Source organism: Chroicocephalus ridibundus, chromosome 9, assembly GCF_963924245.1.
Source record: "Chroicocephalus ridibundus chromosome 9, bChrRid1.1, whole genome shotgun sequence".
Taxonomy (NCBI): Eukaryota; Metazoa; Chordata; class Aves; order Charadriiformes; family Laridae; genus Chroicocephalus; species Chroicocephalus ridibundus.
The window spans coordinates 45,945,461-45,958,264 of record NC_086292.1 but is presented as its reverse complement, the minus strand read 5'-3'; the positions used below and the strand labels follow the sequence as shown (position 1 = coordinate 45,958,264).

Sequence of the window (12,804 nt, the reverse complement as noted above, 5' to 3'; positions counted from 1 at the left end):
ATATTTAGCATACATACAATGGCAATCCCTGCCTAGTCTTTAAATGCAAGTTGTACCATGCTTCAACAGTAAGATACTAATAAACTTGGAGCAGATCACTATGCAAATTAAGTTCAAATGGAGTTTGTCATTGCTATAATCCCTTACGCATTTGTACTTACCTGCAGGTAAATATTTCAGCTGGTTGTTAGCCAAGCGAAGATGACGTAAAGATCTCAGGCGGCCAATCTCTGGACACACAATTTCGAGGGCATTATCACTTAGGTCCAGAAACTGCAGTTTAACGAGGGAGCCAATGGCTTGTGAGAGAACAGATTAAAACATGAATGTGACCCAACAGTAATGTTAAAATCTTAATAGGACTATGAGAGGATAAAAAGCCACAGTACCTAACACCTATGTCTGAGCAGATTTTGATGTATTAAAGCCGGTCTCACAACTGAATGACATAGTTTGTGGAAACGCTTATCTATCTAACACACAGTTCTGCTGGCAGTGAGACAGGGAGGGGAAAAAAAAAAGTGATGTACAGAACACTCCCATTTCTAGATTCATCTCAGACGATTCTGCTCTGAAATCACTTTTTCCATTCCTTTGCTTTGAGTCTATCCGCTTTATGTATTCAGAAAGAGTTTAAACTACTTTCCTGAAGTTAGGCACATAACTCTACAATTAAGGCAAGGAAGAGAAACTACTACAAGTTCTTTATACTTTAGGTTTCAAATCTGTCATGATCTAAACCAGCAGACCATTCTGTGTGGGAGCTGGCTGAAAGCAGACGACACTCTGGATTTTTATTTCTGTAGAGGAGTGCCATTTAGCCTTTTGACTTTCTGCCATTAGAACTGAGGCAAATAGCATTTAGATGCATTTGATAATTCATTAAAAGAATTTAACATAGCATAAACAAGGATATTAGCAACTAAGAGCTACACTGGTATATTTTGTATGGAAATCTTTAACGTTTTATGGGAAAATAAAGGAAAAATAGGCCTCTTCAAAAAAGAAAAATGAATATTTTATGATTCCTGCCACTTATTGTGAGCTGGTAGATTACTTACCTTCAGGTACAACAACTATGTTATTTGAATGAAGGTACCTGGGGGGAGGAGAAAAAAAGCAGAGGACACCACCTGTTACCCTCAAGGACTTCTGCTACATAATCAGTTTGCAAAATATCCAATTTCAGACTGCAAGAACACCCTCAAAGCCATTCCTCTCTATGACCACAAAAGCTGTGGAAACTGTATAAACTGGCAATGGATAGATACTTAAGTTTCACTTAGACTATTAAATGACGAACATAAAAATAAAAGAGAATGACACACAATTATTTAAAACAAAACATTCACAATCACAATAATAATAATGGGCTCTAGTTTTGAAAGTCATTACATGAAAACAAAAAGGAAAAAGAATAAAGTAGACAGAATAACCAAAATGAACCATATTTGATGACCATGTTATTCCACACTAAATACTGGGTAAGAAAAGAAAAAAAGCCCAAACCCACACAAGTTATACAATTACGAACATCTTCCCCACCACATAAACTCTTACACCTTTACTGACTGAAGAAACAAGCACATGATCTACCCACTCCAAGTGGGTTTTTCAAACCTAGAGTTCATTTTTCAAAAGAAAAACCCAATCTTACACATGGTCATTTGGGTAGTTAGTGAGGGTGGCTAGATCTCTAAGAAAGAATATTCGGCGCCCTCTGCTGGAGCACTTCCAGTACTACTAGTAACATAAAATCTATTCTTAGATGAACAAAATTTTCAAATATTGGTATCTGATTGTAAAGGTATACGGAGTAAACAATGTCCAATCGCCTAGGCACACACGGGAATTATTTGCACAGCATATTTTTTCCCCATTCTATTCAAACAGCATTTCCAAAAGTAGGAGCCTGTCTTTTCGGGGAGATAGAGGCAACACAAGGAAAAAGATATATGAACGTTTCAGCTGCATGCAATAACTAAGCCTTCTCTTTTTCTTTAAAAACTGCAGACATTTAAAGTTTACTAAAAATGTAACAAACACAAGGATAGCAGATATGTTTGTAGAAATCATTATATATAACCTCAGGTTGCGAATTCTCCTACTCATTTCAGCTGCAGCTCCTGAAAATACTTGTGAACTATTTCACTCAAGCTAAAAAGTATGTATTACAAGGATGTACACCTAGTATTCCAGTATGAGGGATATGATATACAAAGAAACACAAACAACAGTGACATTTTTAAAAACATATAGTGAAATTGTTAAGGATGTAACTTTCAGGAAAATGAAAGGAAATCAGTTAAGTTTGTCTCTCAAAATTTAAAGCTACCATAACAAATTATTCTTTAAATAATTATTTTGTGGTCTCTGTCAACAAAACACCTCTTATTGTCTGATCAAAACTTCACTTGTACTATTAGAGCTACACAAACCACAAGACCTCTGCCGTTCTCTCAAGACCTCCAGAATGTATGGGATAATGGTGGTACAACTAAGCTTGCTGAACCCCAAATAATTAAGTTTGACTCCTACAATTCAGTGTTTGTAAGAGATTATTTTAAACTGTAATTTATACAGGTTTTCCTAAAGGCACCATCAGATAACACAGAGATTTCCTGATGCCCCATGGCAAACCATTAAATACTAAGTATATCAAATACACAAATATTTATTTTACTGCTTCAGAGCATAAACATACTCTCAAGACTCAGGCATGATGAAACAAGACTGTCTCTTAAGGAAGTTGGAGACTGCAATGACCTACAAAACAGTTCAATTATACTGTGGTCGCGTGTACCAGAAAGGTGTGGTTTCAAGGGCCAAATTAAGATGACAAGATCAGACAGCTGAATGCATTAGACTACTCAGATATACACCTCCCATTTGGAGCTTTCCATTAAATAAACAGAATCAATGGTGCATCCCTTACTCAACTGAAAGTGAGCCAAATGAGTTATAAGGGGAAAGGAAGATGTCCCTTTTACACCCCCTGCTGCCAATCCTACCATACAAGGAAACCGTAACCTTACAAGAAAAGGGGAGGGAAGAAAACATTGACTCAGGGGCTTACAGTTTAAAATTAACTGCCAAAATAATACAGTTCATGTGACATCCATTCTTTGGACAAGATTGGATAAACTACTCTGCCTACAGCAATTATCATTAGTTATTACCCCTACTTGCTCATTCCTGCTCCGATTTGACAATCTGTGACTTGGTTCCAAAAAAACTTTTTACTACAATCAACAAGACTGAGATCATAATACCCCTGGTAGCTGGAGTGAAAATGAGCAACTAGGGATGGGCTGTTACTCTGGCTCTGTCACAACACTCTGACCATTGCATTTGGAGGTTCCAGTGCTTTATCAGGGTGACAACAGTCTACACAGGAGTTGGGGGGTATGTATTTTTTCCCTTAGCAGTGCAGACATTTGTGTAATAGTTCTTGATATAAAATAAACAATAAACTATTTAAAAAATTAACATGGGACTGAATAAATCTGGATATACCTCCTTCAAATAAACAAAAAACCCAAAATCCCAACAAAAAATTACCCTTTCTTGCCGTCCAAGAAAACCCTTCACACTTAAGAGGTAGATTATGTGCAAGCAATACATTCTAGAATTATTTTAAGATAAAATGTATCAGCATAATAAAAATATATTAGAACTCCTACACAAACTCACAATTCCACGAGGTTTGGAAGCTTCTGTGCAAGGTTTTCTGGCTGAAAAAGAGTTAGAAATTTTTTAGGTTTCAAAATAAAAAACAGACACACACATATTGTGTACCCAACTCATTTTAATAACCATACTAAGGCATGTCAGCAGCTAGTCACAGAAAAAATGGCAACAAGGAGCTTGCATACAATACCCTATCTCCACATCCCCACACGTTCTCCATCAGTGCAATCTGGGATATGTCAAGGGTGAGCAATTCACTACTGAAACAGAACTACAGCCTAGAAATGACATTAACATGTCTGCAAACAATGGTAGTCAGACTTCTGAGACTGAAAAGATGGATAACCAAACCTTACTTTTGAAAATAAATTCAAATAATTGAGTTAGTTGAAGCCAAGAGACAGCTAAGAAGCTGCAGCCCTTACAGACTTAAAGCAGAACAAGAACTATACAAGATGTCTAACCATAATGTATTTTATTTTGTAATGCTGCTAAACTGGGAAATGACCTACAAACTGTGTAGCTTAATCAATTACCACCAAGGCAGAAGTGCTGAATCCATCAAACTAGATTTCCATATTTACATATTAACATGCATATAATTTTCTAACTGCTAACTGATCCCTACCTGCAATTCTGTTTCTTGATGGCATTCATAACCATTAACATATATCACAAAATCGGCTTCACAAGTTTCAGATGTCATGTTGGTAACCATACTCAAAATTATTCAAGGTTAAGACAGTTTTATTGCTTAAGAAATCTACTTTAAACATAAATATGTTTTATTGAAAGAAGTTTTTACAATATACATATATGCAGAAACAAATGTATTTTAAAAGCAGCTCGATCACACGGTTGATTTCCTGTTAAAAAAACCTAGCAATTTTCACTGTCATGTAAATTTAAGGTATATTACTATCTAAAATACTTAACTTTGTGTTTATAAATTTATTATGAAGAAATATGCTAACCCGAAAAAGTAATGTCATAATAATCTTTTGTAGCAAACATGCCACATCCTAGATCTGAGTACAAAAAATAGTTTGTATGGAGCCACGAATGGGCTACGGAGCAGCAAATGATGGCTCAATAAATGAATCCCTTACATCAAAACCCAAGAAACAGGCTATAACTAATCAATTGTTGCCACCTACTGGAAGGTTTACTACAGTACAGCTATCTACTCGACAGAATTTTATTTGGTCAAAGAGAAAAGCTTAAGCTGGGAAAATATGCAAAGGCTGCAACATGCTCAAGAACAAGAAATTCAAGCTTTAATTTAAAAAATTATGAGGGAATGTGAAAAACACAAATTCACTGTCATCCTACACCGTTTATTAGAATAAGGATACTAACCTGAATCACAAACTATTTTCACATTATACATGAAGGTTATACTTTTATTCCTGCTTTAACTTCATATTGTGACAGAGCTAAACTCAGGAGAGAAATAACTTTCCAGTTTAGCAAGTCTATAATAGAAATTCTGCTTATCTTCTTGAGTGACACAGTAACAATGGGTCTGAGTCAAAGTTGTTCAATACAACATCCTACAATGAAATTAAGTTTAAAAAAAAACTATTCATGATCCATCAGTTGAAAGGTAAAACTAACTCTGGTCTCTATTGGTGACATGACAACAAACAGTGGTGATAATGAATCATCAATTCTGCCACCAGTTTAGTGAAGCTTGCCTCGTCTTCACACCCACTGGACATTTTTCAAAAAGCAAACCTGCTGTTTTGTCTGAACAGAACAGCATTGCATATTCTGAGTTAGTAAATTAAGACCAACTGTTCTTTGATACAGGTAAATCATGTTTCAGACAGTGCCATCAAGGCAAACATGCATTTCCTTTTAATAGATGGGGAAATAGGATTACTGGAAGGCTACATGAGGAGAAGTTGTAAGACTTGATGCTGAGACATAGGTGTGCTATATAGCTTCTTGATCCATTCATTATGTCATAGCCCTCTATCATTTCCATCTTGCCAATGAAGACAAAAATGAAATATTTCTCAGGTAAAGTATATGTAAATTCTGTCAGCATAACTATTCCAACCGTTTTCATAGGAGCCATCTGTCAAGGACTAGAGTCATTTTAGAAGAGCAAAGAAGAACAAAAGCTGATTTAGTCAGCATTTTTCAGAACTCTGAAGGAATGAATTGGTGGGACAAAAGCACCACCTAACTTTAAAGAAATACACTGCAGATTTAGTTTTGATGATTGCTAATAATCCATATGCAATTTAAAGTATTTATTGCTAATGCTTATCACCTTGCATAGAATCAAAGGAGCACAAGAGAGCAACTCTTCCTTCAATAATTTATCTGTTTTTAACTATTCTCAGATGAGATTCCCCTCCCCACGCCCACAATAGAACTAACTTACTACTTCTTTACAGAAATTGAGAGTATTGCTTGTCCTGCCAGCAGCGGACACTAAAAATAAGCATTATGAAAGTACCGCTTTCTAAAAATACTGATGACTCCTGCTCTCCCCTATTCCTCCTCTTCTACCTTTTTCTTTTCTGTCTTCTCTTTTTGCAAAGGAATTAACCTAAATCTCTCAACATTCTTTCATTGGGCATGTTCCCTCAAAATCTCTTGTTGCTGCTTTCTAGCTTCTTTCCAATCTACCTAGGTTGTTCGTGAGTATGAAACTCCACTCAATCTTTGGTCCAGCTTATGCTTTAACAGTATCCAATAATTATTTCCTTCTGCTTTTAATGGAGATTGTGGAATGTTCTATGTTCAAAAAAAAAAAAATCTGCCTTTTTTTGTAACACACTGCTGACTTGATCTATTTTGGTCCACTATGACTTCCAACATCTATTCTGCTAACAGATGCTCAGTGAATAAGACCCAGGTTTTTTTGCCTGGTTCCTAGCTATAGTGCTATGCAATTGAATAAGATTCCACCAAATCATATTATGAGCAAGCTATCCTGATCATTTTGAATCCTAATGCTCTGCTTCACACTGTTTGCAAATCATTTTGCCTAGGTATGATCTACATTTTAAGTATTGTTTCAGTTCCTTTATCCCAGGCTTTAATTTCAAACAGTATTGGGCAAGAGCTGCCTCCCTCATTTGATACATCTTCTGTTGACAGTAACCACGTGTAATTACTTTTATACCATCTTAGAAATCTATTGGCTGGTAGTATTAATAGGTACAGAGAGGAAAACAGAACTAAGCTGTTACTTATGAGACTTTGTTTTGGTTTCTATTTTATAATTGCTTTAAAAACAAAACTATGATCTAACATACATGCAGAAAAATAATATGCAAAACTCTCCTTAATATAGTTTCATCTTTTGAGCAGTGCAAACTTCATGAACCTTCCTTACACCACTAAATAATCACTGAATTTCACAAAGTGTCAAAGCAGAACTGTTTACAGTCTTTGGTTAACTTTTAAGCAGCTTTAATTTGTAACCATGAATCCTATCCTCCCATTAAATTATTAAGCAAAGGACTCACCTAAAAAACACACAAAGCGCTAAAATAATTCTCTACCATACAAACTTAAGTGACTCATTCAAGATGAATAAAAGGCATAAAATCTTCAGAATCCTGTCATCATTTGGCCCATGAAGTGAAACCTTTATTGAGGATTTCTAATGTATCATTGTCAAAGTTTTAAACACTATTCCTTAAACTGGAGTACTGTACTTTTTCTAGGAAGTACTGAAAAACATACAGATTTGGTGACTTTTAAGTAGTCAGGCCCTCCAGCTCCTCTGTCATGGCTATTATTTTATTATCATACCATAGAAGAGCCCAGAAAAAAAAAAAAAAAACAAAAACAAAAAACTGAATTACTTGGAGACTTGAGCCTATTGACAGTGGCAAGTTTTGACTCTCTATATAGAGAGTCTTACCAGCTCAGAATGTCTCTCACAGTTATTTAACTACCCCACACTGAATTCTGACGTCACAACATTTATTCATGGTGAGAATTTCTGGAGTTCAGGGAAAAACAACAAAACAGGAACAAACCACAACAGAAAAATCACACAACCTTGAAATTAACTTCTCCTGTCAACAGCAGCCCATAGACACAAGTTTTTGCTGGCATCTTAACAGCAAGCTTTGAATTAGACCCTGGGATTGACGATGCCTTTAAAATAAGGCACACGCCAAGGTTAAAGTTGTTTAGTCTAATGAAGGAATGTAGACTAGACTGCATAGTATCACCTGACAGTACAAAGGCCTGATCACTGATGTGAGCAAGATTTATAGCAGTTAAAAAAAAAAACCAAAACAACAAACCTCACAAGAAAACCCCCAGTAGATCTTCACAGAGCTTCAAAAGTGTAATCATAAAATGTCATAAACTTTCGTTTATTATTCTCTACATTACCTATGCAAGTTCAAACATAATACAATCAAATACTCATATTTCACAAAGGATGACATCGTTCAGGGTCAGGTTTGCTATAAGGTGGTCGTTTTTTTTTTTAAATTATCATGTTTTTTCTGTTCCAAAAATCAGAATTCCTAAACGTACAGACAGTAAACATTACAATAAAGAGGTTGTCGTACCAATGTGGTCAGGGAATTTCTTTTCATATAAAGTCTCTCCAAGTACTGCAGCCCCTCATCTTTCAGTAATTCCAAAGGAAAATGATGGAGATTTCGGTAATTTAAGAACAAGTTCTTGTGCCTTTCCAGCTTTGCCTCAGAGATTGTTTTACATAGTTCTGATGCCATGACTAATCCTGTTCCAAGCACCACATCTAGTGCATTGCATCTTCTGAAAACAGACCCATTTCTAGGAGATAAAAAGAGGAAAAAAAAAAAGACATTATCAAGGTGTATGCTATGCATTCTTTTGTGGAGTTAATTATTACATATTACCTGATAATTTATCTAAACACACTTGTTCCAGTTAATATATAAAGCACCCAGAACATCCACACCATAAGATATATTAGAAGCAAGCCTTTGACTATCTTCTGGATGAAGTTTTGGCATGTTATCGGACTGGCAATAACACGATCTTAAGGTATACGTAATGCTTTTTTTTTTCCCTTCCATTTTCAATGGACCTTTCAGATAATTTTGTCAAAGCTGCCACCACAAGAAAAAAAAAAAAAAAGAAAGCCCTCTCTACTAACCATTATTGATATCCTACATCTATTCTGTGAAGTGTGCTAAAATAAGAAAAACGCACAATTTATTAGATGACTTATTCTCAGATGCTTAAAACACCCTTACGTAACTTTTAAGCCAGAATGACAAAAGGCAATGAAATTTTGTTAAGCTTTCCCATACAAAACTATCAGAAGAATTTATCAGTTGGAAGAGATATTGGGGATGGACACCCAGTAAGGCCATTTTAAAATAATAAACTAATATATGAGAAATCTGAAACTTACATCAAGAAAATTTATAGAGCTAAATGTGACAACAGATTTTCAGCTCTCTTTACTAAAAATAAAACCAGAAAGAACTAAATGTCAATCTTTAACTGACATTTTCGAAAACAGAGGTATGAAGACAAATTAAAAATTAACTTGTCTCTGAAACCAGACTTTATTTAGCTTATTTCTCATATGTAACCAAAATTCTAGTCATTATTATGTTGTCTAGATTTAGATAACAACAGTCTACATCTTTTCAACTGTCTCAGAAGTCAGGAGAACATAATAAATCCGGACTATTTATTAATTTAAAGTTACCAGTTTGCTAGAGAGTCATGTGTATAAATTGATTTCCATTAATGAAAGGCAAGGAATCGTAATTGCTTTCCACCAATAACATTTTCTATTTTAGTTCATTCCTTTACTGAAGGATTTCTAATCCTAATAGATAATGGAACTGAAGGTACAGAGTTAAAATCATGAATTCTATCTGATTATACAGTAGTTGTAAACAAAGTTCTTACCCAGCTGAAGACTGGTAACTGGACCATACATATAAATCAAGCTACTTTATAAGTTTCAGTAATTCCCTTGATTTGCAGATAAGCAGCTTTTACCAGTGACTTGTGTCTTTCTGGAAGAATACAGCATTTATTTTCTTAGAGTCCCACAAGCACAATTAACCACAGCTTGGGTGCAATAACCTGCACACCTTTTCAAGTGTTGAGTTATCCCCAATTGAAGCCATGCTAAGATCAGTTCTGCAAGCAAATGATTACCCTCTTGAGAATCCTATATAAGATTAGAAAGTATCCATCTAACTTTGGTAAAACAATATTTGTACAAGAAGAACCATGGCTCTAACAGTTGCCTTCATTAGCTATCTTAAGAAGACAAGGCACACACACTGCTGGCCCTTGGCACCAGCAACATTAAAGCTCCCTTATTTCAGCAGATAAAGAAAATTAAATCATTACAACTCCAAATTCCACATCTGTGATCAGCATTAAAATAATTCAAGGAAAAGCATTAGACTTTTTAATGTGCATAGGCTGAAAGCATTTGAGCATTTACTGCTACAACATAAGAAATTATAAAGGAAAGCTCATCTTTCCCTGAAGTATTTTTTTTTAAATGAAAAGCTGTGAAGTCACAAAACACATACATAAATACCCAACAGCCTTCCAATTTGTCCAGAGATGCTTTTTAGGTGTCCTGCAATCACAAGCTTCTCTTCAGTGTTGTGACTCCATATACCAACTGGACCGCATTCAGCCATGGCACACATGAACACACAGACGTGCAGGCCCACAAATGCGAAGTCCAGCTATAACGTACTATATTTTGGCTCCTACTTCAAAGAAAAACCCTCCTACTCCCGTCCACCACCAGCCAAATTTTTTCACTCTAAACGATGTTCTTCCAGAGATGAAGGAAAAAGGAATGCCAAAAAAGGAAGACACAACTAGGGTCTTTAAGGAAGGTAAAAAGGGAGGATGAGGACGGATAATTAATACACAGTGATTCCCTGTGAGGAGTCAGGTCATTCAGGGGAGAAAGCCGCCGTTTCACGGAAGATGAAGACGGCAATAAGCCTCCCCGAGCACAGGACAGGGAGGTGAGGACAGGCGAAGGTGTGCGAAGGGCTGACACCGGGAGGCCCAGGAGACCCGCAGACCCCCGGCCGACAGGGACTGCTCGGGGGGAAAGAGCAGACAGGGACGGGTGAAAACTCGGAGGAGCCTCGGGGCAGGAGAGGACAAGGCTGTGAGGGGGGGCTGCATGGAGCCGCCCCCCCCCCCCCCCCCCGCTGCTACTGGGGCCTAGGGAACTGGGGGAGGCCGGTCTGTCACGGGTGGGTGCGTGGGAACCGGCCTGTCCCGGCTGTGGGGGAGCCGCCAGAGGCGGAGGCCTGTGAGGGCTGATGCGGCGGCGGGAGGCCGCAGCCACGGCCGAAGGGGGCCGGCGAAGGCTCACACCCCCTCACGGAGAGGGTAGAGCAAGGGGGGGAGGCACACAGACCCTGTCCCGCTCCCCGCCCGACGGTGGAAGAGTCACTCACCGGCGCCGCCACAGCGGCGGGGAGCTGCGACCGGCCGCGATCGGGTCCGCCGGGCGCCGCCGCCGGCCCAAGCAGCCGGAGGCGGGGCGGGCCGCAGCCGCGCGAGACCACCACCAACACACACGACTCTCGCGAGAAGCCACCCAACCCCGCCTCCCGCCACAGCACCGCCGCCTCTTACCCAATCACAAGGCAATTGACCGCCCACCACCCAATCACAAGCTCTGCCCTCTCCTTGTCTTGTGCCCGCGCCTCTATCAGCCAATGGGAGGGCGCCCCACCTCAGCGTCTCGCCCGCCCTCTACTGCGGCCGAGGAGGGGTGTGAGGGTCTGGCTGGCCGTGGGGACGGGGGTGTCTTTCCCTCCCGGTGGGTTTTCGCGTGGCAACATGAAGGCTCAACTTGCCTTCCCTGGTGTTTACACAGTTCCTGGTGTGAGCAACAGTTATATCTTCTTGACAGCCTTTGAAGGAGGATGTCATTGGCAGGTAAAAGTTGTAGTGACCAAAAAACATCTTCCCAGACAAATTTACGGGCAGCTAACGCTACCTTTTATTTCTTTATTACCATCAGACTGGAGACACTTAAGCAATCCTGCCTACACCCCCAGCCTGCCCATCATGACCGTTTTTACCCATGATGGTTGACCTGTGGAAGCAGGTAAGGGAATCATGGAAGCTCTCTTCATCCTGTTCACCTGATTTTGAATTTAAATCTACATGTATTCCCACATGTTGCAATGATGCAATACAGAAATCCTTCAGTGACAGCAAGTTCCCTCATACTCAGAATATTTAACATTACTGGGTATTAAAAGTTCTTCTTTGCTGAAGATTAGCCCTACCAGCTGCCTAAAAAAGGAATCCCAGACGGAGAAATCCTCTTCCTAGTTGCCACAGGATAATTAACATAAATTCATCTTAACAACATTCATATAGCAGGTCTGCAGGGGAGCCAAGAATAGAAGATTAATACCTTACAGAAGGCATTTCTTCTCTCCTATATATTCACAGAACTTTCACCTGAAGCAAAGCAACATGCAGAAAAAGCTTTAAGATTTTTTCTTGCAGACTCATTCCTCTCTTTTTCAGTTCTAAATAAAGAACAGCAATCTTTAATTGCTCATTTGTCATTTTCTTACACTTGAAAGGCAATTATTGATTTTGACAAGTATACTTGCTCAGTCTTACTTACCACTTGCAGTCTTTTTGGAGTCGTTTTTTCCAATAAATAATTGGATTTTGTTGAAATAATTTGAGATGAAATAATTTATCCTTCAAAGTTCAACATCCTCCATATTTACCGTATCGTACTGCATAGGTTTTTTTTCTTACTGTGGTGGATAGCACTTGTGTGTTTTTCTCAGCTGGATGTCAAATTCCAGGAAGTGGCCAGCTTATATACCACCATGGTTTTAAAAACAGCAGCTACATCACACATCTTAATGTTGCTTCAGTCCCATGTTATAAATATCTGAGAAATTAGAAATTAAGCATATTTCACACCAAATTAGAAGCTAAATATGAGCACAGTTAGCAACACATTCCTCAGAGGGAATTCAATGATGTGTCAAACCAAATGTTCTCCAGAATATTAAGTCATAGATCAGGACAGAAACTGTGTTCCTGCCTTCTTTTAACAAAGTACAGATAGGAAAGATTTTTTATTGGGAAGACCTG

General features: G+C 38.2%; 1 protein-coding gene and 1 long non-coding RNA gene across 4 annotated transcripts in view; one reads left to right on the top strand and one right to left on the bottom strand.

Annotated features, from left to right (window-relative positions):
* The window catches only part of LRRC28 (leucine rich repeat containing 28), a 54,509-nt gene extending 43,245 nt beyond the window's left edge, over positions 1 to 11,264 (bottom strand). The window contains exons 1-5 of one of the 3 annotated variants that reach the window (XM_063345987.1): positions 11,127 to 11,264; positions 8,244 to 8,472; positions 3,694 to 3,734; positions 1,062 to 1,099; positions 162 to 299 (exon numbers count right to left, since the gene is read on the bottom strand). In XM_063345987.1, the coding sequence (XP_063202057.1) occupies positions 162 to 299; positions 1,062 to 1,099; positions 3,694 to 3,734; positions 8,244 to 8,411 (385 nt within the window). In that variant the 5' untranslated portion in view covers positions 8,412 to 8,472; positions 11,127 to 11,264. Of the gene's footprint in view, positions 1 to 161; positions 300 to 1,061; positions 1,100 to 3,693; positions 3,735 to 8,243; positions 8,473 to 10,229; positions 11,099 to 11,126 lie in introns of those variants that run through there. The other 2 variants (XM_063345986.1, XM_063345988.1) reach the window with 2 other exon arrangements.
* Positions 11,265 to 11,455: 191 nt separating this feature from the next.
* The window catches only part of LOC134520357 (uncharacterized), a 38,999-nt gene continuing 37,650 nt past the window's right edge, over positions 11,456 to 12,804 (top strand). Inside the window, exons 1-2 of the long non-coding RNA XR_010072425.1 lie at positions 11,456 to 11,613; positions 11,699 to 11,785. This is a non-coding gene — a long non-coding RNA (uncharacterized LOC134520357). The remainder of the gene's footprint in view (positions 11,614 to 11,698; positions 11,786 to 12,804) is intronic.